Here is a 24724-nt window from a genome sequence, read left to right as displayed (position 1 = left end):
CTGAGTTCACGACTATTGATTTGAGTTATGTATGCAATTTAGCCCACACAGGGAAGAATGCGGGACGGAGAAAGCTCTATATCTCCTTGCATAGGTAAGGGCCTGCTTTTTGATTCTCTGTTTCCTATTTAAAGAAAATCTGGTCTAAACTCTCGCACATATAGGACCGCACTGCCATAGCAGGAAGCCTGACAACACCATCACCTGCAAAAACAGTCTCACAAGCGGGAGGAGCGAGCAGGAAAATTTGGTACTGAACTCGATCTCAGCAAATGCTACGCCGACTCCTAGGGCTAAGAGGCACCCTCAGAAGGCTAAAGTAATTTGGTCAGAAGAAGACTGGGCGGCCCAGTCCTTCCGGGGAGGCGCGCGCAACGGAGACCAAACACTCTCGGGCTCCTTCCTGGGGGCGGGGCAAACATGCCACTCGGCGTCCTGGGAGGCGCCAGAGCGCCTGCTGCAGGTTTCCGCCTGGAAGTCGCACCCTCTCCCCGTGCCCCACACCCGCAGCTCAGGTACAGGATTCTCAAGCAGAAAAGGGTGGAGGTTAAGGGAGAGCGGGCAAGAGAAAAGAGGACCGGAGAAGTGGGGGTTGTGGAAGGGGGGCTCTGGTGGGATGTGGGGTATCAGTGTGGAAAGGAGACCTTGGGCGTGAGGAAAGGAGGAGAGTGGCAGACTGGGTCACTGAATGGGTGGAGTCGGATTTCTAAACTGGAAAGCGTCTCCTGCACATTGTTCCACAGCCTGACGTCTTTGCTTATGTGTGGGGCCGTCTTTCTAGGCCAGTACATACAGATCTCCCTCGTTTATTTTATTGGCTACATGATATTACGTATAAGGAGGTACGCTAAGGTATGTGTTTCCTTATTAATGGACATTTAGATCGGCTTATATTTGGCCAGTTATTTCTAGAGATTTGAGGTAGGCAAAGTTTGTGTTTGACTCCCACTTCTGACTCACCTTTAGATTCCTGATCTACTCTTGGTGAAAGCCCTTGGCTAAGCTAGTGGTTGTCAAGCATTTAAAGGGCTATCACCTCTGTGGGAATAATTGCCTTTTAAGACAGGAATACAAAGATTAGGAGCCAGAAGATCTGGAGTCCTGACCAGAGTCCCTATGCAGCCATGTGAGTGGTCTTAGTCTAGTTCTGTTTCTGCATATTGAATGTGATGATGATCATATGTACCTTACAAGCTGCTAGAAATTTGAATTAATGCATGTGAAAAAACCATATTGTGTAAATGGTAAGGTGCTCCAAAGATATTCTTTTTTTTTAAATTTTTTAAATGTTTATTTATTTTTGAAAGACACAGTGACAGTGAGAGCAGGGGAAGGGCAGAGAGAGAGGGAGACACAGAATCCAAAGTAGGCTCCAGGATCTGGGCTATCAGCACAGAGCCCAACATGGGGCTTGAACCCACAAACTGTGAGATCATGACCTGAGCCGAAGCCGGATGCTTAACCCACTGAGCCACCCAGGTGCCCCAGATATTCTTTTCACAAGTAAAGTGTAAGGACCTTATATAGAGAGGCTTTGCTTCTTTATACATGAACATTTGCTTGGCACTTATCACTCCTGGCATTGCTTAACAAGATTTACATTTTTTTTTCTTTTCCCTCCATTTAATCCATACAACAACCCTTTGAAGAAGGTACTAGTATTATCCCAGTTTTCCTTTTTCTTTTTTTAATGTTTGTATATTTTTGAGAGAGAGAGAAAGCATAAGGAGGGGAGGTACAGAGAGAGAGTGGGACAGAGGATCTGAAGCAGGCTCTGCACTGACAGCAGAGAGCCCGACATGGGGCTTGAACTCGCAAACCACGAGATCTTAACCTGAGCCAAAGTCAGCCATTCAACTGACTGAGCCACCCAGGTGCCCTTTTCCGAGTTTCCTCCTTTTCAAAGGAGGAAAGAGAGGCTTAAATTAAGTTGCTTAATTAATTAAATTAACTTGCTCCCTACAGTCACATAGTAAGTGACAGCTGGGATTTGAGCCCAGGTGTGACTGATTCTAAAGCCCTTATTCTTGGGGTGCCTGGGTGGCTCAGTCGGTTGAATGTCCAACTTCAGCTCAGGTCATGATCTCATGGCTTGTGGGGTTGAGCCCCCGCATCGTGCTCTGTGCTGACAGCTCAGAGCCTGCAGCCTGCTTCAGATTCTGTCTCCAGCTCTCTCTGCCCCTCCCCCACTTGTGCTCTGTCTCTAAAATAAATAAATATTAAAAAAAAAATTAAAGGCCTTACTCTTAATCACTATGTCCACTTTTACAACATCTCAGCCCTTCCTGCCTTCCTTCCTTCTCCATTGCAGGCCCACAGGTTTAACCCAAATGATCTCATCAGTTTCTAAAGTATTTATACTTTCTGAACTACTTGTGTGCCAATCATGTCCTGCTGTGTGGCATCTTTTGTATTTTTGTCTCATTTTGCTATTTGTCTTACTGTTGGCTTCTGTTGCAGCAAGTAAAAAAATGATTGCTATTCAAGCTAGCAATTCCCTCAAAGACAGAATTGTCTTCATTCAACAAGTTGCTTTTATCAGCTCTCTGAGTGTGGAGCTTCATAGGAGCAGAGAGCAAATCTGTTTTGTTACCAAAGCCGTAGGAGCTAGCACTGTGCCTCACACACACACACACACACACACACACACACACACACACAAGTTGTTTAATATTTGTTGAAGAACAAAGAAGATGAAACTCCAAGGGTTTGGGCTTGAATACCTGGGGCACAACAAAAGGAGAGGAAATGTCTGGCAAATCAAAGAACACAGATAAAGCACTTATACTTCCTGGTACAAAATAACATTTTTTATTTTTTAAATGTTTACTTATTTATTTTGAGAGAGGGAGAGAGAGATTGAGAACGTGAGTGGGGGAGGGGCAGAGAGAGAGGGAGGGAGAGAGAATCCCAAGCAAGCTCTGTGCTATCAGCTCAGAGCCCGATACAGGGCTTGAACTTGCCAACCATGAGATCATGATCTGAGCCAAAATCAAGAGTTAGAAGCTTAACTGACTGAGCCACTCAGGCACTCCCAAAATAGGATTTTAAATCCATGTTAGTTATTATTGCTACATAAGTATAATATGAATAGGTTTGTGGAAAGGTAGAAAATGGGAAGGCAAAAAAAAAAAAAAAAAAGGAAGAAATGGAGCAAAATGATACTGGGCTAGGGCTATTTGTGAAGGGATGGCCAGTGAGGACTTCTCATAGGCAGAATAGGGCAAAGGGCATTTAAGAACAAGGATACCGGGGCACCTGCATGGCTCACTTAGTTAAGTGTCTGACTCTTGGTTTCAACTCAGTTCATGATCTCATGGTTCATGGGATTGAGCCCTGCGTTGGGTTCTGCAGTGACAGTATGAAGCTTGCTTGGGAATCTCTCTCTCCCTCTCTCTGCTCCTCCCCTGCTCATGCTGTCTTTCTCTCTCTCTTAAAATACACATTAAAAAAAAGAGAGAAAACAAAGGTACCTAATATCTACCCTGCCTTAACTCCAACAGCTTTGCCCTCAAATCTTCAATAAAAGTCCACTGTCTATATATTCCACTGCCAGTGGTATTTTGGAGAATTCAAGAATTCAGATGGTGTGCAGTGTTGATGGTGTGGTATAGGCAGTCCAGTCAACAGAGATTCTCATTTAGGACGCTGGTGCAAAACCATTTCCATTAAGTCTTATAGGATGGGAGATTCTCCAGTGGATGACTTTTGGGACATCAAGACAGCTAAACCTAAAGTTACACTTCTGTGGTTACTCTATTTATTCTGTGTACATTGTATGTATGTCATGTCCTCCCAGCTGGATTGTAAATTTTTGCAACTAGAAATGACGAGAAATGAGTAGGATTTGTATGGCACTTTTCTATGTTTGAATTTCTTTTCTTTACACTAACTCACTGAAATTAACAAAACCTTTTGTGGTAGGTGTGATGGTGTCATGGTCCAGCCCCCCTCCATTTTAAAGACAAGGACAATCAGGCAGACAGAGGTTAAATGCTTGCTTTTGGTTACAAAGCTAACAAGGACCGAAGCCAGCCTTGTATAGTGAAAAAGGACATGGCTTATTAAGGCTTTTCACTTTCTGGATGATATCCAGCTTTCCAATCTCCTTCTTACCACTGTCTCATGCCACCTGTCCAAGTACACGATCACCACACAGAACTATTGACTTTCCCTAAGAAATCTATACCTAAGTGACTTTGGAAAAGGCACCTAACCTCTCAGAGCCTCTGTTCTCAGTTATGCAAATGAAGATAATAATGGCTTTGTTAAAGTGTTGTTGTGGAGATTAAATGTCTTAACCTTAAAGCACTTGGAACATAAAGATGTTTAAAGAATGTTCTCTCCTTGGTTCCCTGGCTTTCTTTCTCTTTAATATCTTCCAACTTAAAGTTCAATACTTCCTGCAGAATTCTACCATATATTCCTTATATTTCTCTGCAACTTTGATGACACCTGATTCCATATCCTGTGCAAGTCCTACCACTCTTCCTGGGACCAAAGATAGTCTCAGAAGGGGCTAGAGGCTGGTAGCTAGAGGCTGCTAGGGATGGCTTGAAGCATCCAGACAGGAGCCTCCTGCCATGTTTAGGGCACAAGGCCAAAGATCAGAACTGATGAAACCAAATCTGTTCTTAGGTGATGGGGATGATGTAGATCAGGGAAAAGAGACAACTAGGTCATCAAATGAATTCAAAACAAATACGAGACACTCATGGTAAACACTAGTCATTAACAAGAAGAGCATGACATAAGAAATTACATTAGAAGAATTACATGACATAAGAAGCTTACATTTTTCATTAGACTGAGTAACTTCTATCAGTTTTTATTTTTAAAAACTCAACTCTTGCTTCCAGAAAGGCAAAGGCATATTTTTGAATTCCCCAAATTCACTCTTTCACTGTCTCAAGGCTCATGTTTATCACATTCAAACGTACAGAGATTTACTTTGACTATAAAAATCCTTTCCATATATTTTAAGCAGGAATCCAAACAGGAATATTGAAGCCATTTTTAACTTAGAGAACAGTAATTTCTTTGCCGAAATCATATTTCTACTTGTCAAGAGCTGTCATTCCCTCAGGGGAAGTAAACATTTATGTCTGTGGCACTGAATGCCTCATAAAGAAACATTAGAGGAGGGTAACCCCTTTTCCATGGTGACAAGACTGATTTGAATTATTCATTAAGTGAAGGATATTCATTTATGATTAACCAAACTCAGGATGATACAGAAAATTTCCCAAAGAACATATTATCCTTCAGATATTTTACAATGGAGGGCTCCTGTATTCATGGTTTTAGAAACAAACTATGACTCTGTGAATGGGGAAATTATCCTTCAGCTACATGGCTATAATTTATAGAACAAAAAACAATACCAATTTATTTCCTTAGTGGATTTCAGAGACCAGTTAGATGTTGAAAATAATTTTTTAGAGTAGCTAGACAATGGAAGGCATTATGATAGTCATGTTTTTATAAAGGCAAAGTGCTCAGCTGCATTGCATAACTGCATCCCGCCTGGCTGGTGGCCACCATTATTATGAATTTGTTGTAAATGCATTTGGCTGCTTGGCTGTCTCCTACTGCTGTAGACAACAGCCCATGGCATTGTTGAACCACTCACATGTGTCTGGCTCTGTATCAAAGTGCTGACTGAGTCCAGCGGTGCTTAATAAAGTCTTAGAAGGGGTGGGAGAAAGGCTCATAACAGTCATATCATATAATAGTCACACACAAAAATCTCAATTACTATTAATAATAACAGTAACATTTGCTGAGCTATGGGTAGCCACTTATACTGGGTATTGCCTGACTGAGTCCTCACAAAAACCCTATGAGACATCCAATTGTCATAAAGCCATAGCCATAGCCCCTGCTGCTATCTGGCCCCCACATGTAGAACCCTAGGAGGAGGGACCAAAGCACCTGAAAATTGGCCAGAATAGACTGCAGAGGCTCTAGCTTCCCAAGAAGCTACCTGATGGGGCTGGGTAAAACAATCCAGAAGTGTTGAGGAGTTAAAGTCTGGGGGTGTGGTAAACCTTAACCAATGAGATTGGAGACAGAAAGAAGCCAGCATTGTAAACGCTGCCTCCTGTGTGGTGGATGGTTCTGAGAAGCAGTAGCTTTGTAAGTACTCTCTGGAGATGCCCTGTAAGATGAAACAATCAGCTTTGTTTGCAATGAAGCTATGTCCATCTTGGTAATACATCCCTTATGTTTGTTTTTGCTTTTTCACTACTTCACTTCTGTTTTCTCTCACATGTACTTCCCTGGGGGAATTGCATCCATCAATAAAACATTTGCACATAATCTTTTGTTTCCAGCTTTATTTTCTTAGAACCCTCAGTTAAAAATGCTCATACCAGGAGTGGTCTTTATGAGCAGACCCTCAGGGGTGCCTGGGTGGCTCAGTCAGTTAAGTGTCTGACTTCAGCTCAGGTCATGATCTCACAGTCTGTGAGTTCAAGCCCTGTGTCGGGCTCTGTGCTAACAGCTCAGAGCCTAGAGCCTGCTTCGGATTCTGTGTCTCCCTCTTTCTCTCTGCCCCTACCCTGCTCATGGTCTGTCTCTCTCACTCTCAAAAATGAATAAATGTTAAAAAAAAAAAAAAAAAGACCAGACCCTCAAAATGGGATTTAGGAGTTGAACAGCCAACCTATCTGAAAGCAATAGGAATGGTTTTCTTGATGGCAAGTGAGATAATAATTCCTGCTATGCAGTGGCATGCATTACTGTAACCAAGCTTTTCACCTACAGTAAAGGTGAGATGAGGTGCAGGTGGAAGATAAGGCATTGGGGTACCAAGTAGATGCTGTACCTTACTGGTATGGGAAAAATGATAATGATAAGAATTGAGGAATAGACTGGTTGCTTTTAATAGCATTAGAAGTCTTGCAAAACAACGATAACAGCTTGAAGCAGCTAATCGCCAATGTAAGAACATTATGAAAGCCAGAGGACTTCTGTGGCAAACGTAAAGGAGACTCCCATCTCTTGCAGCAGTAAGTTGGACACTGTTGAAAATTAAGTTCAAGATCTAGCGTGGCAGAGCTGCAAAAGAGATTGAATGCATAGTTTCAATAGGTCTTCCATGTCAAAGTCTTTTCCATATAGGAAAAATGTGAGACCTTAACACCTGGCCAAGAAATATATGGGTGGATGAGCCTCAGAACTTTGAGCTCTCAATTGTCCCTAAATCTTCTTAGCCAAAAGAAGCAGACCATTTCCTCTTAACAGAGGAAAACAACCTCCCCATGCCTAGAGACCATATATGAACTCACCTGAAATAGATTCATTCATTGCAAGATGACTCTTGTTTTCCTCAAGACATGCCTCCGTCACCGGTTTTGCCTTCAGTCTGATAACTGGTGTTAGAGCTCTGCACAGCCTGAGCAGGGAAGTACAGGTCCTATGCAGAAGGGATTCACCTACATTCCAAAAGAATTATAATTGAGAATATGTGGGGATCAGAATAATACAGGAAGGAACTTGACAAAAGTGAAGCAGAGCCAGATTTGAAAAGACTTTGGTTCTAGGTAGGATAGAAGATTGAGATAATCTCTGACGTCACATTCTTTTGAATAATGTACATTGTAGGAAAATAACCCAGGAGTGAATCCCCCACCAAATGGTGTTTAGGTGGGAGATTCATCAACTCAATCATTCTATAGAGGGGTGTCTTAACTGATCTCCAAATGTATTCAGAAATTGGCAGTTTAGAGAATCTGTGGAAAAGTAATAGCACTTTGGTAAGCTGTGGGCATGAACTGATATGCACAAGGACTTTCATTATTTTAGTAGGCATTTTGGGAAGGTGTGTGAGGGACATAGAGTTAAGAGAAAAAGGAGATAATAAGTATGGGGGATAGAATGGGGCTTATTCATCAGTTAAAACCAATGGTCTAGTTTTGAGTGTCTTTGGAAAGAAGGTTTAGGTTTATTCATTTTTTAAAGTTTATTTATTTTGAGAAAGAGAGAGAGAGAGTGTATGTGCGAGAGTGGGGGAAGGGCAGAGAGTGAGGGGGAGAGAATCCCAAGCAGGCTCCACGCTGTCAGCACAGAACCCATTGAGGGGCTCAATCTCATGAACCATGAGATCATGACAAGAAGGTTTAGTTTTAGAAAAAGTTATAAATTCATGAAAAAATTTAAGAGACTGAGATTATTCACTATATACCAAAATTCAGTGGGCAGGAGAAAATGGAGCCATAAGGCTAGGGAACAGGCCATTTTTCTTTTTTCTTTCTCTTCGCCTCCATGTAGCTTTGGGACTCCAAAGGCTCCAGATGACCACCATCATAAGTCTAAGTGGTTACCATCAGTGACTATTGCGTCTAGAGGAATGACATTCTCACAGAGAGCACTGGTAGTAGAAATGGTAGCCAAGCCTCTCAACAAGGTAGCTGGAGCAAGAGAATTCAATATTCTTGGGAACACCAGCAAAAATTGGATGAGACTGTGGTATTAGGAGCTAGTGTCTAAAGGTGTGATAAACCAAATAGTGATCCTCCAAAGATGTTTATTTTCTAATCCGTGGGATCTGTGAATATGCTACTTTACAAGGAAGAAGGCACTTTGCAGATGTGATTGAGATTAAGAATCTTGGGATTTGGAGATCATCTGGAAGTATCCCTGTGGGCCCATTGTAATCACAAATCCTTAAAAGCAAATCTTTCTTGGCTGTGGTCAGAAAGAAAGAGATGTAACAACAAAAATGTCAATGAGATTCTACATTACTGGTTTTGAAGATGGAGGAAGAGGGTATGAACCAAGGAATTGGGATAGGGAGTGCTCTAGAAGCTGAAAAAGGTAATGAAAGGGATTCTCTCCAGAGCCACCAGAAAGGAGGATAGCTCTGCTGACACCTTGATTTTAGTCCAGTGAGACATGTGATGCACTTATGAATTGTGTTGCATTTACAGAATTGTAGGATATTCAGTCATTTTAAGCTGGTAATTTGTTATGGCAGCAGTAGAAAACTAATACAAAAGGAGTGCCTGGGTGGCTCAGTTGGTTAAGCCTCCGACTTCGGCTCAGGTCATGATCTCATGGTTTGTGAGTTCAAGAGTTGGGCTCAGAGCCGGGAGCCTGCTTGGGATTCTGTGTCTCCTTCTCTCTCTGCCCCTCCCCCACTTGTGCTCTGTCTCTCTCTGTCTCTCAAAAATAAATAAATGTAAAAAAAATTAAAAAAATAAAAGAAAATGAAAACACAAGACAATGAATGTAGTGGATAAGAGATCTCGTAATTGGGATTAACATCAAGATGATGAAAGGCATGGGTCCTCAGGTCCTTAGCAGGATAACTCAAAATAAATGCATAACTAGACACATTGTAGTAAAACTTCAGGTCTCCAAACACAAAGAACAAAATTCCAACAGAAGAGAGAAAAGACAAATTAACTACAAAGACACAATTGGACAATGAACTTCTCATCAGCATAATTAAAGACCAAAATACAATGGGATAAATTCTTCAAAGTACTGAGAAAAATAATGGTCAAACGAGACTGCTATCCCTAGCTAAACTGAGAGCTAAAGATATTTTCAGACAAAGTAAGACTGATGATTTTTCATTCATATATCCCTGAAAGAGCAAATAAAGGGTGTCCTTCAGAAGTTGGTACTTCTATATCACTTACATATTAGTAAATGCATTTTTGGAAGTGCAGTTTCACTTGAGGAAGCTCAAAAGAAAGGCTGGGGGAGGTCACTTTACATATGGTTTATCAGTAAAGACTAAAGATTAAATTTTATAATAGAAAATAAGCTTCTATATTCACTGCATAACATTAAAAGTATTTTTATTTTTATTTTTTTCAGTCATTTAACCCACAATTTTTATTCATTACCAATCATGGAGGAAGCAATTTCTTATGGTGCCATTTGTGATTATCTGAGTCCCCATAGTTATATGCTTATGTAAGAAAACATGTGTTATCATAACATCAAAGCAATCACTTAGGAACCAACCACAAATAAAATTAAATCATTTTCCACGCATCTCTCTCCAGACATCCCTTGAAGTTTTGCAGTCCATGACTTATGTGGCTGTAGGAAGTGGGCCTTTCAAGACTAATATCTAACTCTCCCAATAATTTAATACTTTAGTCTCTGTGCAAATACAGATCACCTGCAAATTGAGATTAAAATTCTTATATAAGATACAGAATTTCTAGAAATAGATAAACATGATATGACACAAAGCTTTTGACAGTTAAGGGTTATGCACAATTAAAGACCAGCTCACACTGGGGCGCCTGGGTGGCACAGTCAGTTAAGCATCCAACTTCGGCTCAGGTCATGATCTCAGTCTGTGAGTTCGAGCTCCACATCGGGCTCTGTGCTGACAGCAGAGATCCGGGAGCCTGCTTCAGATTCTGTCTCCCTCTCTCTCTGCCCCTCCCCTGCTCACACTTTGTCTCTCCCTCTCAAAAATAAATATCAAAAAAAAATTTTTTTTAAACAAAAAGACCAGCTCACAATTGGAGAAAGAATCAACAAGGATAATAACATAGTGTAACTGAACCAATATGAGTTCGCCCTTTGGTGAGTCACAGATAGAAACTATGCCAGGTAGGTTGTTGCACAAAGGAAACTGTATTTGCAGCAAATGAGATCACAGGGAATAACTCGCAAAGCCATGACTTTACCAAGCAAGGGTGAATGGGTTCCTTTTATTTAGGACCAGGATGAATATTTAGATAGGGAAGCCTTGTCATCATAAGCAGAGGCGGGCATAAGGCCATGTATGCACCTTTAGGAAACATGTCTATACGTACATCGTATGTTACGTAAATGGTGCTTATGCTCCTCCTTGGATGAAGATTTTAGAATTATAATAAAGTAAAGGCAGTTGTCAGTCATTCTAGAGGTTACCCCATGGTCCATCTTCTCAGGCATGAGTTGGGGTTCACACTCAAACTGGTCTGGGTGGTCTGGGCTGGCTGGAGGTCTTGTCTAGGCAGTCCCTGCTGCTTGCTGGGTGGTTTCAGTTTCCATTTGCCTGTGCACAGAATTGCCTAGACAGAGTGGTCTTCACTGTAGGAGGAGGCGTAGGTGGTCTGAACCCTGGACTCCAAGCATCTTTTTGTTCCCCAGTAGCAGTGGTCCTCACTGCCTTCCTCCCCGCAAGTGAGCCTCCCACCCACTAAAAATATTTTTAAAATACTTGTTTGGAGGATGCCAAATTATTAGACTGCCCAGGCAGGTGCTGTCAGGACCCTGTTCTAGAGGATGCAGAATGTGAATGTTACCTACTAGAGCTTATAAAAGTTCACCTTTCTGGGATCTCCAGGGAAATACTGAAAAAGGGAGGATCTGGAAGGTGATTTTTTTCTGATTTCACTCTCCATTAAAAAAAATTTTTTTTAATTCATAAAGGAGAGTCCCACTTCTGCCCATAAGTCATTACTGGGATGAGAAATGTCCTCCCACAGTAAACAATTAGGAAAGTGGACAAAATGTTTTAAATGACTGTTTTCAGGCATTAGACAGTAATCAGTAAGGGACTGTGACCCCTGAGAGAATGAGTACAAGCAAGGTGAGCCCTAAATCTGTCCTCCCTTAATGTCGTGCTACCCAGGAAAGATCCACATCCTCTGTGGCCAAAGTTGCAGAAGCACAGTTTACTTGTTCTTTCTACTTCCTCACCTTCCATTCGCTCCTCAGCCAAGTGCAATTTAACTGTCATCACAAACTACTATATTAAATACTCCCACTAAAGTGATCAATAATAACCTCATCGTTAGATATAATGTACACACACTTACTAGTTCTATTTCATCAGGTACCTCTGCAGCAAGACCCCTAAAACAACCTCTTCCCATTTGAAAAAAAAAATTAGCTATTTTTAAGTTTACAGTATGGTAGTGTTAACCATATGCTCATTGTTAAACAGTTCTCTAGAACTTTTTCATCTTGCAAAACTGAGACTCCTACCCACTGGATAACAACTCCTCTTTCCTCCTCCCCCCAGACCCTGGCAACTACTGTCCTAGTTTCTGCTTCTATGAGTTTGACTATTTTAGATACCTCATATAAGTAGAATCATGCAATATTTGTCCTTCTGTGACTGGCTTATTTTACTTAGCCTAAATAATGTCCTCAAGATACATCCATATTGTAACACATAACAGGATTTCCTTCTTGTTTAAGGTTGAATATTATTCCATTGTATCTATTTACCGTGTTTTCTTAATCCATTCATCCATCTATGAACACTTAGGTTGCTTTCACCTGGCTATTTTGAATAATACTGCCATGAGCAGGGGTGTGCAAACCCCTACCTCTTGAAATTCATCTGTTTGTTTCCATTATGCCAAACTTTCTTGTTCATCTACCTCTCTGGCGGCCTATTCTCTGTTTGCTTCATTTGGTTGTTTTGTTTTTGTTTTTGTTTTTGTTTTTCCCTTCACTTGCTCTTTATGTGTTAAGTATTTTCAGGGATTTTGTCAATGGGCTTTTCTTACTCCATTATTTATATCTTGATTTTAAAAAGCTAATCCACAGGATTTCATTGTTCTTCAAAGCTTCCGAAACTATATTTCTAACAGTTTGCCAAACATTTCCACCTGTGTGTTCCAGTGATATCTCAAACTAAATATGTCCAAAATCGAACTCAAATCAACATGCTTGTCTACTCTGTCAGCTCTAAGTTATGTTGTAGGTACACAAAGATGAATAACTTCACACTTCCTTCCCAAAATGCTCTTCCTCCTGCACCCTCTACATTTTATAAATATTATCACTGTTCCCAGTCACCCTGGGAAAGGCCTCTTGGTCACCTCACATCTCTTTCCTCTCCATGTCCTATTGATTGTCTCAAACATCTATTTCCTCTGCCTTTTCTTCTCACTTTTTTGCCCCTGGACTGTCACAGCTGCCTCCTAATTGGCCTCTAGTCCACCTCCCACACCACCTCCACCAGGATGGTCCTTCTGAAAGACAAATCTGGTCATGCAGACCCCTTGCTCAAAATGCTCAGTGACTCTCCGTTGCCTCAGTGACTCTCTCATTCTAAGATCCTGGGCGTGGCACAGAAGGCCCTGTCTGACATGGCACCTATATGCCTTTCCTGTATTCTGCTTCACCATCCTCATTCTCCCTGTTTTCTTGAAACATCATATTATGCTGCTGTTTTCAAAATGCTAGGCTCACTCAAGCTTCCCAGTCATTTCCCATTCTGTGTCCTCTGCCAGAGATGCTCTAAAGTTCTCTCCCACCCCCGTCCTCCATGTTTTCTTAGCAAATGTATCCTCTCTTTCAGCTCCTACTTCTCAAGTCTCAGCAGTCATGGCTTCCCCCGCAGTTTCCCTGGGGATGGCTCTAGATCTCTAATCCGAGGCAGTGTGGAGTAGTGGAAATAAGCCCAGACTTGATTCACGAGGCCTGGTACTTCAAATCCTGATGCTGCCACCTGCTGGTGGTGCCAGTTTTGTCTGTTAGAAAATTTCGGTCCTCATAGGGACCTGGGGGGGGGTGGCTGTGAGGTTGAGGAGTAACATCCCATCTCTGCAGTACTTGGAAGAAGGTGCTGAAGAAAAGCTAAATTAATTACTTTTCCTGTTGTCAAATTCACTTAGATATATAAGCATCAACTCAAAGTCCATTTTTACTTATTTTCAAAACAATTCCTCCTCTAGATATGTCTCTTTCCATCAGTAGCTGTCATTTTTTTGGTCATCCAGACCAAAAACCTGTCATACTGGATTTCTCCTTATTCTTCATCTGTCCATACTTAATCAGCCTTCTTCCCTTCTTCCACCATCCTAGTCTTATATTTTGGAATTTCATTGTTGTCTGGCTGGTCTTAAGTACCACTTTACCAATGTCACTCCTTTGTGCCAAGATCCTCAATGGGTCTATATTAGCTATGAAATAAAGCCTAAATTCTTTAGTAATTTCACATTTGGCCACATAGTTGCCAGATGTAGCAAATAAAAATACAGGATGCCCAATTAATTTTGAATTTATTTAATTTTTTAAAGAATTTACTTTTTAAGGTTTATTTATTTTTGAGAGAGAGAGAGAGCACAAGGGAGGGTCAGGGAGAGAGAATTCCAAGCAGGCTTTGTACCCTCAGCATGGCGTCCAATATAGGGCTCCATCTCATGAACTGTGAGATCATGACCTGAGCCGAAATCAAGAGTCAGATGCTTTAACAGACTGAGCCACCCAGGGACCCTTAATTTTGAGTTTTAGATAAAAAAAAAATTTGTGTAAGTATATCACATGTGATATTTGGGATGCAATTATACTAATAATTTATTTGCTGTTTATATGAAATTCAAATTTAACTGGACATCCTGTATTTTATCTGGCAAACCTCTCTGGCCCTAACTTCTCTCTATTTGGGCCTATATTTCAATACTCTCTGTGAATCTAGGCTACTCGTGGTCTGTCCTTAGGTTTCATGTTGCTTGTCACTTGTATTTTGGCCTCAGGTGCCCAAGGAGAAAAAGTACAGCCTTTGGAATCAGAAAGATCTAATTTTGAACCTCAGCTTCCTTGCTTACCAACCCTATGCCTTGGACAACTAATTTAACTTTCCTAACCTGAGTTTTCTCATCTATAAAATGTGAGTCCTAATACCCCCACATGAAAGAGAGGTTGTGAGGAACAGATGAGGTATACAAACCTAGGACAGTTGAGGTCTACTGTATGTATTCAACATGTTAGTTTTTTGTCATTGTTGCTAGGACTTCTGTAGAGCCACTCTTTGGGCCCTCAGTTGCACTACCGGCCATGATTTGCACAATGCAATGTGGTCTAGGTTACATTTGTAAGTCACAAAGCCTGGAGGGGACATCAGGGTGATCTCTCCTAGGTGACCTGCCTTCCCAGGTCCTACTCTGCAACTGGAAGTAGGAATGAAGCAAACTGTGCTATGCAGCAGTGGGGATTTGGGGTCAGGGACCCTCGGGTGCTTGCCAACACTGGGAGCCCCACCTGCCTCCATGGGCTCAACCCTACAAAACCTTCTCTCCACCTTACTCCCTCTCAACCTGTATCCCATCACTCTCTTTGCCTGTTTATTGACAAATGTCTTTAAAAGGTAGTCACATTTGCTGTTTCCATTTCTTCATGTAAGACTCAGCTTATGCTCCAGTAAGTTTTTTGAAATAGTACTTTCAACTGTCTTCAGTCACCTCCTGATTGCCAGCTTCAGTCTATTGTTTACTGATGTATTTGAAACTGCTGAGCACTCCTCTTCACGTTGAGCTCTGTGACCCTGACCTCTTCCGGTTTCCTCTTACTTCTCTGACTGCTCCTTCTAAGACTCTTCTGCCTGTTCCTCATGTATAACTCTTCTGAGCAGGACAGTGGTAGAGTAGGGAAGCCTCTCAATTCCCTCCCAAAAGTCCACTGAAATAATCAATAGAGCATGGATATAGGGGGAAATAATTTGTCACTACTGGAAACTAAGGTTGGAGAGGGGTGCCTGGGTTGGCTTAGTTGGTTAAGCGGCTGACTTTGGCTCAGGTCATGATCTTGCAGTTCATGAATTCAAGCCCCACATCTGGCTTTGTGCTGCCCCACATCTGGCTTTGTGCTGACAGCTCAGAACCTGGAGCCTGCATCGGATTCTGTGTGTCCCTCTCTCTCTGCCCCTCCCCCCTCCTCTCTCAAAAATAAACATTTAAAAATATTTTTAAAACAACAACTAAGGTTGGAATCATCTACAAACTAAAAATCCAGAAGAGTCTCTTCTACCAATAACCATAGGCTTGGATTGAAAGGAGCCAGCGAAGGCTTCGTCCCACCCTCCTTCTTGAGGGAGGACAGCTTACCAAGAATTCAAGTGGCAAAACTCCCTGGCTGACTCCACCAGCACTCCCTACCTTGGAGAGACAAGGGCAGCAGTGTTCTAGCAGCAAGGAGGTGAGGTGGGTGGCGGGGTCTGCTAAGAGGCCCACCACCAAAAGTACCTACTGGCCTTTGTGGACCTCTGACACTGAACTCCATCACTAGCTTACAAGGACAGGTTTGCTATAGTCTGAAGCAAACATTAAACAGAAAGCTGAGTGCTGTGTGTGAAGGCCTGGGGGTCCTTTTCCAGAGCATCACAGCAGTGCACAAAGCTCCTAGCTGTGGCTCAGCCTTCCTCCTCATTCACAGCCCTGGCTGGTGATCTCAGTACTCCTTACCCCCAGCTGCACCCAGCCTCACTTCGATTTAGTCCAGGCTGTCTGCTGTTTGCCCATGCCCACCCCTTGCATCTCTCCCCTTCCTTCCCTGGTTTTCCAACTCCCATTGGCCTTTTGACCAACCCAATTCTGTCTGTCAGGGATGTCACTTCAGCTCAAATAAACACTTAAAAGCACCCAAGCACCCTCCCACGTTATAGAGACCTACTTTGGCTAGTAGTTTGATCAGGACAGATAGTGCCTTTTGAGGTGAGGAAGTGAGCTTCAGCCAGCAGCAGAATGAATGAATTTACATTGAATTTCAAGCAGTTTGCGAAAATGTGACTGGTCTCTGTGGGGGAATAGCCAAATATAAAATAAATCAATCTTTGCCTCTCAGGGAATTAAATTCCATTGTTGGACTTTTGCATGCAGTGAAGGGAGGGTGTCCATAAAAAACACTTCATTCCCTGCCCCAGTTCAGAGTCAACTGAAAGACAAAGGAGTTGGTCAGATGGATATCTTTAATATGAGAGAAAATCTGCCATTCTCCTTCAGTTGTCCCTTCTCCTCCCATCTTCTCCTCCGTGTCATTTTCTTTCCTCCCTGGCAGAGAGGTAGTGAGGTGGGGAGTGGTGAGCTGCTTGGAGGTGATTTGGCAGCATGCTCACTCACACCCAAGGACACAGAATACTGACGTGGAAGGGAAGAAGCTGCACAGAAGCACATCGATGTCATGCCCACTGGTGCCCAAGAATGAAGAGATGGTGTACACAGCAGTTAGGCAGAGGAGACAACCCACATGGTTGGGAGACTGTTTACAATGAGCAAATAAGAAAATTGATTGAGCAAATAATTAAATACGTTCAGGATTAGAGAGCCAGGTTTCTCACCATTGGAGAAGGTAAAACATGGAAAGAGGCAACGTTTGAAAGAACTCTGAAATGTAGAAGTATTAGAAGTATTGGTATAAGTTCAGGGATATGTTGTGGCGCCTGGGTGGCTCAGTCAGTTAAGCGTCTGACTTCGGCTCAGGTCATGATCTCGCAGTTCATGAGTTTCAGCCCTGCATCGGGCTCTGTGCTCACAGCTTGGAGCCTGGAGCCTGCTTCTGTGTCTCCCTCTCTCTCTGCTCCTCCCCTGCTTGCACTCTGTCTCTGTTTCTCAAAAATAAATAAACATTAAAAAAAAACATTTAAATTCAGGGATATGTATATACATATATACGCTTCCTAAGTCTGCCTACTGAGAAGTCTAGAAGCCATGACACTCTGGTAGCAATGAGCACTTCTAGTAGCCAGGTCTTGTTTTCAAATACCATTCTTCTCTAAAATACCAGGACTCCTTGGTGAAATGGTTGACTCCAGGGCTGGGGAAGGGAACGTTAGACAAGAAAATCCTGAAATATCTTGTTTCACAAAGCAAGAAAGTATTCACAAAATGATGATGAAGACGTGTCAAAAGATCATAGCAGCCCCTTAATGGAAATCCCATCAGCCCAACGTGGATCAACTTATGCGTGAAAATAATGATCGCAATTTATTATAACCAGTGAATAAAGTAGAAAACCACGGCTCCAAACTGATATCAGTAAATGAAAGCATAAGTGGGGAGGAGAGAAATCTCTTTACAGGAGGCTATCAACAAATAAATGCAGCAGTTATGCATGTAGCAGGAACATTCAGATCAACATTCAGATGAGGTAGCGGTTCATTGTCCGGGAAGGCTAGGATTGTTAATTGGAGATTTGATGGCATAGTTTTGCAACACATCCTCACAAAGTACTAGTCAGCTACAAAGGGAAAACTGCAGATGCCAACATAACCAGGTGATTCACAGTAACATCACCAGTGGTGAGATGGATTAACAACACATGCCCCGTCTCAACCCTTAAAAAGTACATGGCATCATTTCTGAGGAATTCCTGCCAAGAAAGCCAGACCCAAGTGTGGTGGTGAGGAAACATCAAACTGACTAAGGTTAAGGATCATCTCTCCAGAGTATACGACCTGTGTTCTTATTTATTTATGTATTTATGTATTTATATTTATTTATTTTTAACATTTGTTTATTTTTGAGAGAGCATGAGTGGGGGAGGGGCAGAGAGAGAGAGGGAGACACTGAATCTGAAGCAGGCTCCAGGCTCTGAGCTGTCAGCACAGAGCCTGATGTGCGGCTCGAACTCACAAACTTGTGAGATCATGACCTGAGCCGAAGTCGGATGTTTAACCGACTGAGCCACCCAGGTGCCCCACAACCTGTACTCTTTAAAACTGTCACAGACATAAGAGGTAAAACTGCTGAGGATATGAAAGGCAGGGAAAAGGGAGAACAGTTTCAGACTAGGAGGCTGAAGAGATTTGACAACAGTAGCGTGTGCTCCTGGAAGGGACAGTGTGCCAGAAAGGAAGAAAAGTTGTTGGGGAAGTTGGTGAGATTTGAATGGGGGAGGGGGGAGACATACAAGTCTATGAATTAGATGATGATGTTTTATTAATGTTGGGGGGTTATATGGTAGGTAAGCAGCAAAGTGTCCTTGATTTGGGGAAATACACACTGAAGTATTTAGGGGTGACAGGGCATCATGGACACAACTTGTTCTCAAAAGGTTCAGAACACAGCTAATTATTTTATACATGTATATAATTATATATAATATATAAACATAATAAATTTATATTGCATGTACACACACAGTTATGGAGCAAATGTGATAAGATGTTTACAATTAGAAATCTGGGTAAGGGGAATATTTTAAAATATTCTCATAGTTTGAAAATAAAATCAAATTTATTTTCAACAAAGTTAGTAATTTATCCATTTCAAAAATTATTTAAAAAATTAAAAGGAATGTCAGCTTTTTTCGTTTTTCTTTCTTTCTTTCTTTCTTTCTTTCTTTCTTTCTTTTTCTTTCCTTCCTTTTATTTTCTTTCTTTTCTTTCTTTCCTCCCTCTCTTTTCTTTTTTTTACTTTTCTTTACTTTTCTTTTTGCTTTCTTTCAACTGAGGAAAGCTAAGTTGAAGAACATAAGCACTTTTCAGCCCAGGTCAAAGAGCTGAGGACAACCTCAGGCCTTTCCTTGCAGGAACAGTGTCTTTACAGACTAAAATATTTGCATACTGAGATCAGGCTGGGTCCCAAAGAGGATGAAGTTAGAGGCTGAGCCTTATATTTCCTGTCCCTTCTCCCAAACTCATCATTCACATGAGTGTCTGCCTAGCACATCTCAAATATAAAACCCCAAAAGAGGAGTGAGCAGGGGGAACCTCTTTCTAGTGTAAGTCTACTTGGAAACACAAAGACTGAACATAAGTGCTATCCCTCAAAAGTCTTGTTTTGAGGAAACTCTTGTTTTTCAGGTGTTGGTAGGTTGCCCTAGGAGCTCCTCAATTATCTTGGTGTGCATCTGAGCCATGCAGTGGCCTGGGATTTCCTCTTCTCTGGTCCTACCATCCACAGAGACCAATGTGTTATTCTTACCATGGTGTGAATGCTCTTGGGGTTGGTACTGCTTATTTACTATCTGCATGTGCTGTCAGCTCTCAGGCAAGCAACTCTGTGCCAGGTACAGAGTCAGAACCACTGGATCACCTCCCCCAAACTGATTCCCAGTTGGGAAAGGCCCACTTTTCTATTTCTCAGCCCACATGGGAAACTTCTCCTAAGAAGTTAATCTACTCAGGGCGCCTGGGTGGCTCAGTCCACTGAGTGGCAGACTTGGGCTCAGGTCACAATCTCACATGGTTCAAGAGTTTGAGCCCCGCATCGGTGACAGCTCAGAGCCTAGAGCCTGCTTCGGATTCTGTGTCTCCCTCTTTCTCTGCCCCACTTGCGCTCTCTCTCTCTCAAAAAATAAATAAACATTAAAAAAATAAGGAAGTTAATCTGCTTGAGCAATAGCTGGGCCTTAGTATACAGCAGCTTTTGAGTCATTTTTTGATGTTTCAGTCTGACCAAGGAATCAGTTCCATCCTTCTGCTTCTATCTGCCCATGCTGGGCCACGGACAGCTATGACAGGGTCCTCCCAGGTCCCAGCCAGCTCTTCCCCTTCTTTGGAATTGGTCTTTCTCTCTTTCCCTTCTGCCAGCCACCCCCGCTAGCATTCAGTCAGAAAATTTTAATTGGGTTTTACGTATTTTTAAAGTTTTTCATAGCATTGTCATTTTACAAATGAGGAAAGCAATGCTCAGAGGGGTTAAGATGCTTACCTAAGATCAACCAGCTAAGAGGTGGCAGAGCCAGGACTTATGCACCCTCTGACTACACAGCTGTGCCCTGCATCTCAGTCAGGGAGGCATTCAAGGCTCCACACCCACTGGTCTCTAGTCTCTTCTCCATCACACCCCTCTGTCCTCCTGACACTGTAGTTAGTGCTCTGATTGACCAGTACTCTCATTCCTTTGCCTTTGTCCATGCTGGTTCTTAAGTCTTGAAGGATACTTTCTCATTCCTCATCTACAGGAATTGTACTCAGTTTTTAAAACTTACTCAGCTCAAATATAAATTATTAGTTAGAACTGCAGAAGACTCATGAAAAATGACATTGAAGTTAGTAAAATCATGAGTGACCATGGGCTTGCCTACCAAATTCAACAATGTTAAAAGAAGGGGATATGTCATGGAGCCTCAAGAAGACAGTTTGGGGGCGTGTGAGGTAGGATCACATGAAACAGTGAGTGTTAAACTAATGGAACATGTTATTCAAGGGGTGATAAAGCTGAAAGATCAACAACTGACATTTATTGAGCCTTAGCCTCAAGCCAGTCCCAGGAGGTAAAATGAAGAGCTTATTTTTAACTGGAAAGACATGTGCTTAAGTACACAATTACAGTACAGTGTGACCCATGCCATAATTTGGTACCATGAGAGCTTTGGCTGGGTCTGACGAAATAAATTTATAGGTGTTGCTACACTTATTTCTGGAAAGGAACCAGAATTTCTCAGGTAGCTAAGTGGCAATAGGGAGAGAAAGATCTTCTAGACAGATCAAGCAACAGTGTAAAAGCATGGTAACATGAGAAAGTATGAAGTGTTTGCGTTTGATATTTCTAGAGCAAAGGTTAGTGTGTGCATGTGTGCAAGACTTGCGTGTGTGTGTGTGTGTGTGTGTGTGCGCGTGAGTGTGAGATAGTCATGAAGTGTAGGTAGATGAAGAGTTCTAGGAAGTAAGACTAGGAAGGTGGTATAAGGTTTTAACATGAAGGGTTGATGTGAAATGTTCATGAGTTTTGCTTCTTTTCCTCTATACTTTTGAATAGCTTCATGATAAGATTTTCTTTTTGGAAAAATCATTTTGGTTGGATAGTGAATTAAAAATAATTAAGTCTAGAAGTAGAAATTCCAACAAGAAGGCTACTGTAGTAGTTCAAATGAGAGATGATAAGGGCTGGTGTGGTAGACAATGTGGTGTCCTGCCCGGATCACCTGTCACCAAGTGGGAGCCCCCATCCCCAGCAGTGACTGTGGATGCTAACAACTCATAGCTGACCCTTTCTCTAGAGAATTACCCACCACTGACTGCAGCCACCTCGCCCAGAAAACAAACTATGATGCCCACCCCCTGCCAACGACTGCCTTCAGTCAATGACTGCTAGAGTGGCATAAGAGATTGGCCCCCTTGCCTTAAGGGGCATAATTCTGCTGTGTGGTTAATGCTTCAAGTACCTTACCTGTGGATCAGGGCAAACTAGATTTTACCTGAGACTACCTGCTTGTCGGGCTCTTTTCCTTTCCCTAGTCTGGTTCTATCCCTCCCTTGTAGTAGGTTTTTCTTGAAACTCATTCCCTCAAAAGATCACATGCATCCCAAATCCTCTTCTAGACTCTCCTGCTAGGGAACCAGACCTAAGACAACCAGTATTAATTGTTTATAAGGATGTAGGTGCCTGATACATTGAACCAAGTAGAATTGACCAGGTATGATTGGCCACTAATTAGATGAGTGAGAAGGAAGGGTGAGGGAGGAAAAGATCTGGAATGTTCTCTAATTTTGGCTTGAGTCTAAAGGGGTACTATTCATTCACCAAAGCATCGTTCTGGGGTGGGTGAGGGAGGAGATGAGTTAATTCAGTTTTGGACAGGTGGGACTGGAGATGCTTGTGGGATACCCAGGACATCCAGGTAGAGATAAAGACCATTGCGGTTTAGAGTTCAGGATAGGAAATCAGAGCTGAAGATGTAGATTTTTGAGCCAAGAGCAAATAAATGACAGTCACAATAGAGGTATCATGTTCACTATCCTGGCTCTATACAGGTAAAGTTATAGGATGCTATCCTATTGAATTTCCAAGTTAACATCAGGGAAGGCAATCTAGTTCTCCAATTCAGTCCTTTTGGTCCATTGTTAGAATTCTGAGCTGGATAATCTTGAGCTGGCCTTTTTTTTTTTCTTTTTCTTTTTTTCTTCTGTTGATCCTATTGTGGCTCTGTGTCAAAATTAGGGCCAAATGTAGTAAAAGAATAATATAAAAATAACCATTTTGTTCATAGTGAGTTATAGTCACATCGTTCATGTATATTATGCCCAAATGAACAAAATGCAGTGTTTCAGGGAGCCTGGGTGGCTGTCGGTTGAGAATCTGACTCTTGATTTCAGCTCAGGTCATGATCTTGTGGTTCGTGGGTTCGAGCCCTGAGTTAGATTCCTCACTGACAATGCAGAGCCTGCTTGGGATTCTCTCTCTCCCTCTCTCTCTGCCCCTCCCTTGCATGCTCTCTGTCTCTCTCTGAAAATAAATAAACTTTAAAAAAAAATGCAGTGTTTCTTAATCACTTCCTTCAGAACCAGAATTAACTATTTGCCTATGTCTCCATAATGAAGGCCATTAATATTCAGAATCTGAAGGAAGAACTTTTACCCAATCCACCAATACTAGACATTAAGCCTCAGTCTCTATCTTCTCTCCCTCAAAAGTAAAGAGACCTGAGGATACCTAACTCAACTTTTATGATGGAGGCACACAAAGAAATTACTTGGCAAAGCATGAACCTAATCGCTACAAAGCTTGAGGAGTGAGTTTCCCAACAGCGGCAGAGTTAAGTGTGAAGCATGGAAGAAGACAGGAAAGAAACTAGTTCTCCTAACACATCTTCCAAAGTTCCTTACTGGTGTAACTTGAGGTATGAAAGGAAAAATACATTTTTTACTCACTTAGTCTTGCTGAAGCCTTCCCCTCTGGCTACATAACATTATTGACACAGTTTTGTTGCTCTGTATTAATTGAATGGCTATGTATTCCTCTGCCTTTTCATTTCAGTATTCTCCAAAGATCACCATCATTTTCTAGTCCGTAAGTGGAAATGAGTTCAGTGGTTAAGTAGACTACTGTGCCTAAGACTGATCCATTTCTGCACCATTCCTTATTCAGACTACCTTTTTATTGGTAAAGCTAACTAAATTCCTGCTCTACAATCAACTTACCAAGATCTTTAATAAAAATGTTTATCTTGTTCACTGTATCTTAATAAGGAAAACTTACTGAATAATAATATTTGAAATTGTCTATGGACTTTCCCTGAACTTATTTTTGAAATGATAAATATCATATCAAAAAAATTTTTGACATTTTTGTTCCTGGAAGTCATTCTATAAATTATATGATGGGGGCGCCTGGGTGGCTCAGTCGGTTGAGCGTCGGACTTCGGCTCAGGTCACGATCTCGCGGTCCGTGAGTTCGAGCCCCGCGTCGGGCTCTCTGCTGACAGCTCAGAGCCTGGAGCCTGTTTCAGATTCTGTGTCTCCCTCTCTCTCTGCCCCTCCCCCATTCATGCTGTGTCTCTCTCTGTCTCAAAAATAAATAAACGTTTAAAAAAATTAAATTATATGATGTAATGTGGTATGATGAGTAATAGTACTTGTGGAGAAAAGCTCTGCTTCTGGAATTTCGACAAGTGAGCTGAGATTTATGTGACTATTATGTGACTACTCAATCATTTGAAAGGTACATATAAACTTAATGGGCAAGCCTCCCCCCTGCCCCAACATTTGCACAGCTACTATATATCTCTTTAAATATTAATACAGAAACAAAAATACTATTTACAACCCCCTAAAGAATATCCTGTTCCTTAAAACTCTTTACTATGTTTTTCCCATTTTAATAAAAGATCATTTAATAGTTTTTACCCCTTAATATTTTAGTAAGTTACCTTTAAAGAATGATTTCAAAAGGATATCCATACACTGTATATCCACGTAATGAATCCACCTTATCCTCCAATTCACCAAGCAATTCAGAGAACATAGAGCCAAAACAAAGAATCTCTTGGCCTTCCCCATCCTCACCCTTCCTCCTCCATGTTTTCTAGACCTGATTCAGAGGAAGAGGTAAGTCTCAAAAGTTGCTTCTTGAGTTGCAGCGGGATTTATTCTAGGGTCCCAGAGGCAGTTATTACAGTGGGTTTGGCTTAGCGGAGTCTACATGGTTCTAATCCTAACTGCCACTTTTTAGCTGCATTAAGAGCTGGTCTCGAGGAAGATACTTAACCTCTCTGTAACTTGGTTGCCTCATCTGTAAAACGGGTATAATACACATCTACCTTACAGAGAAAGGAGCCAATTCTTACAAAACGTCTATAATAGTAGCTG

At 41.8% G+C, this 24724-nt stretch overlaps 1 protein-coding gene and 1 long non-coding RNA gene across 2 annotated transcripts in view; one reads left to right on the top strand and one right to left on the bottom strand.

Moving 5' to 3' along the window:
• LOC144616694 (uncharacterized) overlaps window positions 1–24724 on the top strand; it is a 71485-nt gene that overhangs the window by 34277 nt on the left and 12484 nt on the right. Inside the window, exon 5 of the mRNA XM_078448577.2 lies at window positions 165–515. Within this exon, the coding sequence (XP_078304703.1) occupies window positions 165–515 (351 nt within the window). The remainder of the gene's footprint in view (window positions 1–164; window positions 516–24724) is intronic.
• LOC144616693 (uncharacterized) lies at window positions 6864–24695 on the bottom strand. Its single transcript, XR_013556269.2, has 3 exons — window positions 24286–24695; window positions 7293–7439; window positions 6864–7062 (listed from the first exon to the last, which is right to left on the bottom strand). It is a non-coding gene; the product is annotated as an uncharacterized LOC144616693 (long non-coding RNA).

Source organism: Panthera onca, chromosome B3 (assembly GCF_046562875.1).
Source record: "Panthera onca isolate mPanOnc1 chromosome B3, mPanOnc1 haplotype 2, whole genome shotgun sequence".
Classification (NCBI taxonomy): domain Eukaryota; kingdom Metazoa; phylum Chordata; class Mammalia; order Carnivora; family Felidae; genus Panthera; species Panthera onca.
Note: the sequence above shows the minus strand (reverse complement) of the source record. Positions and strands in the feature narration are given on the sequence as shown.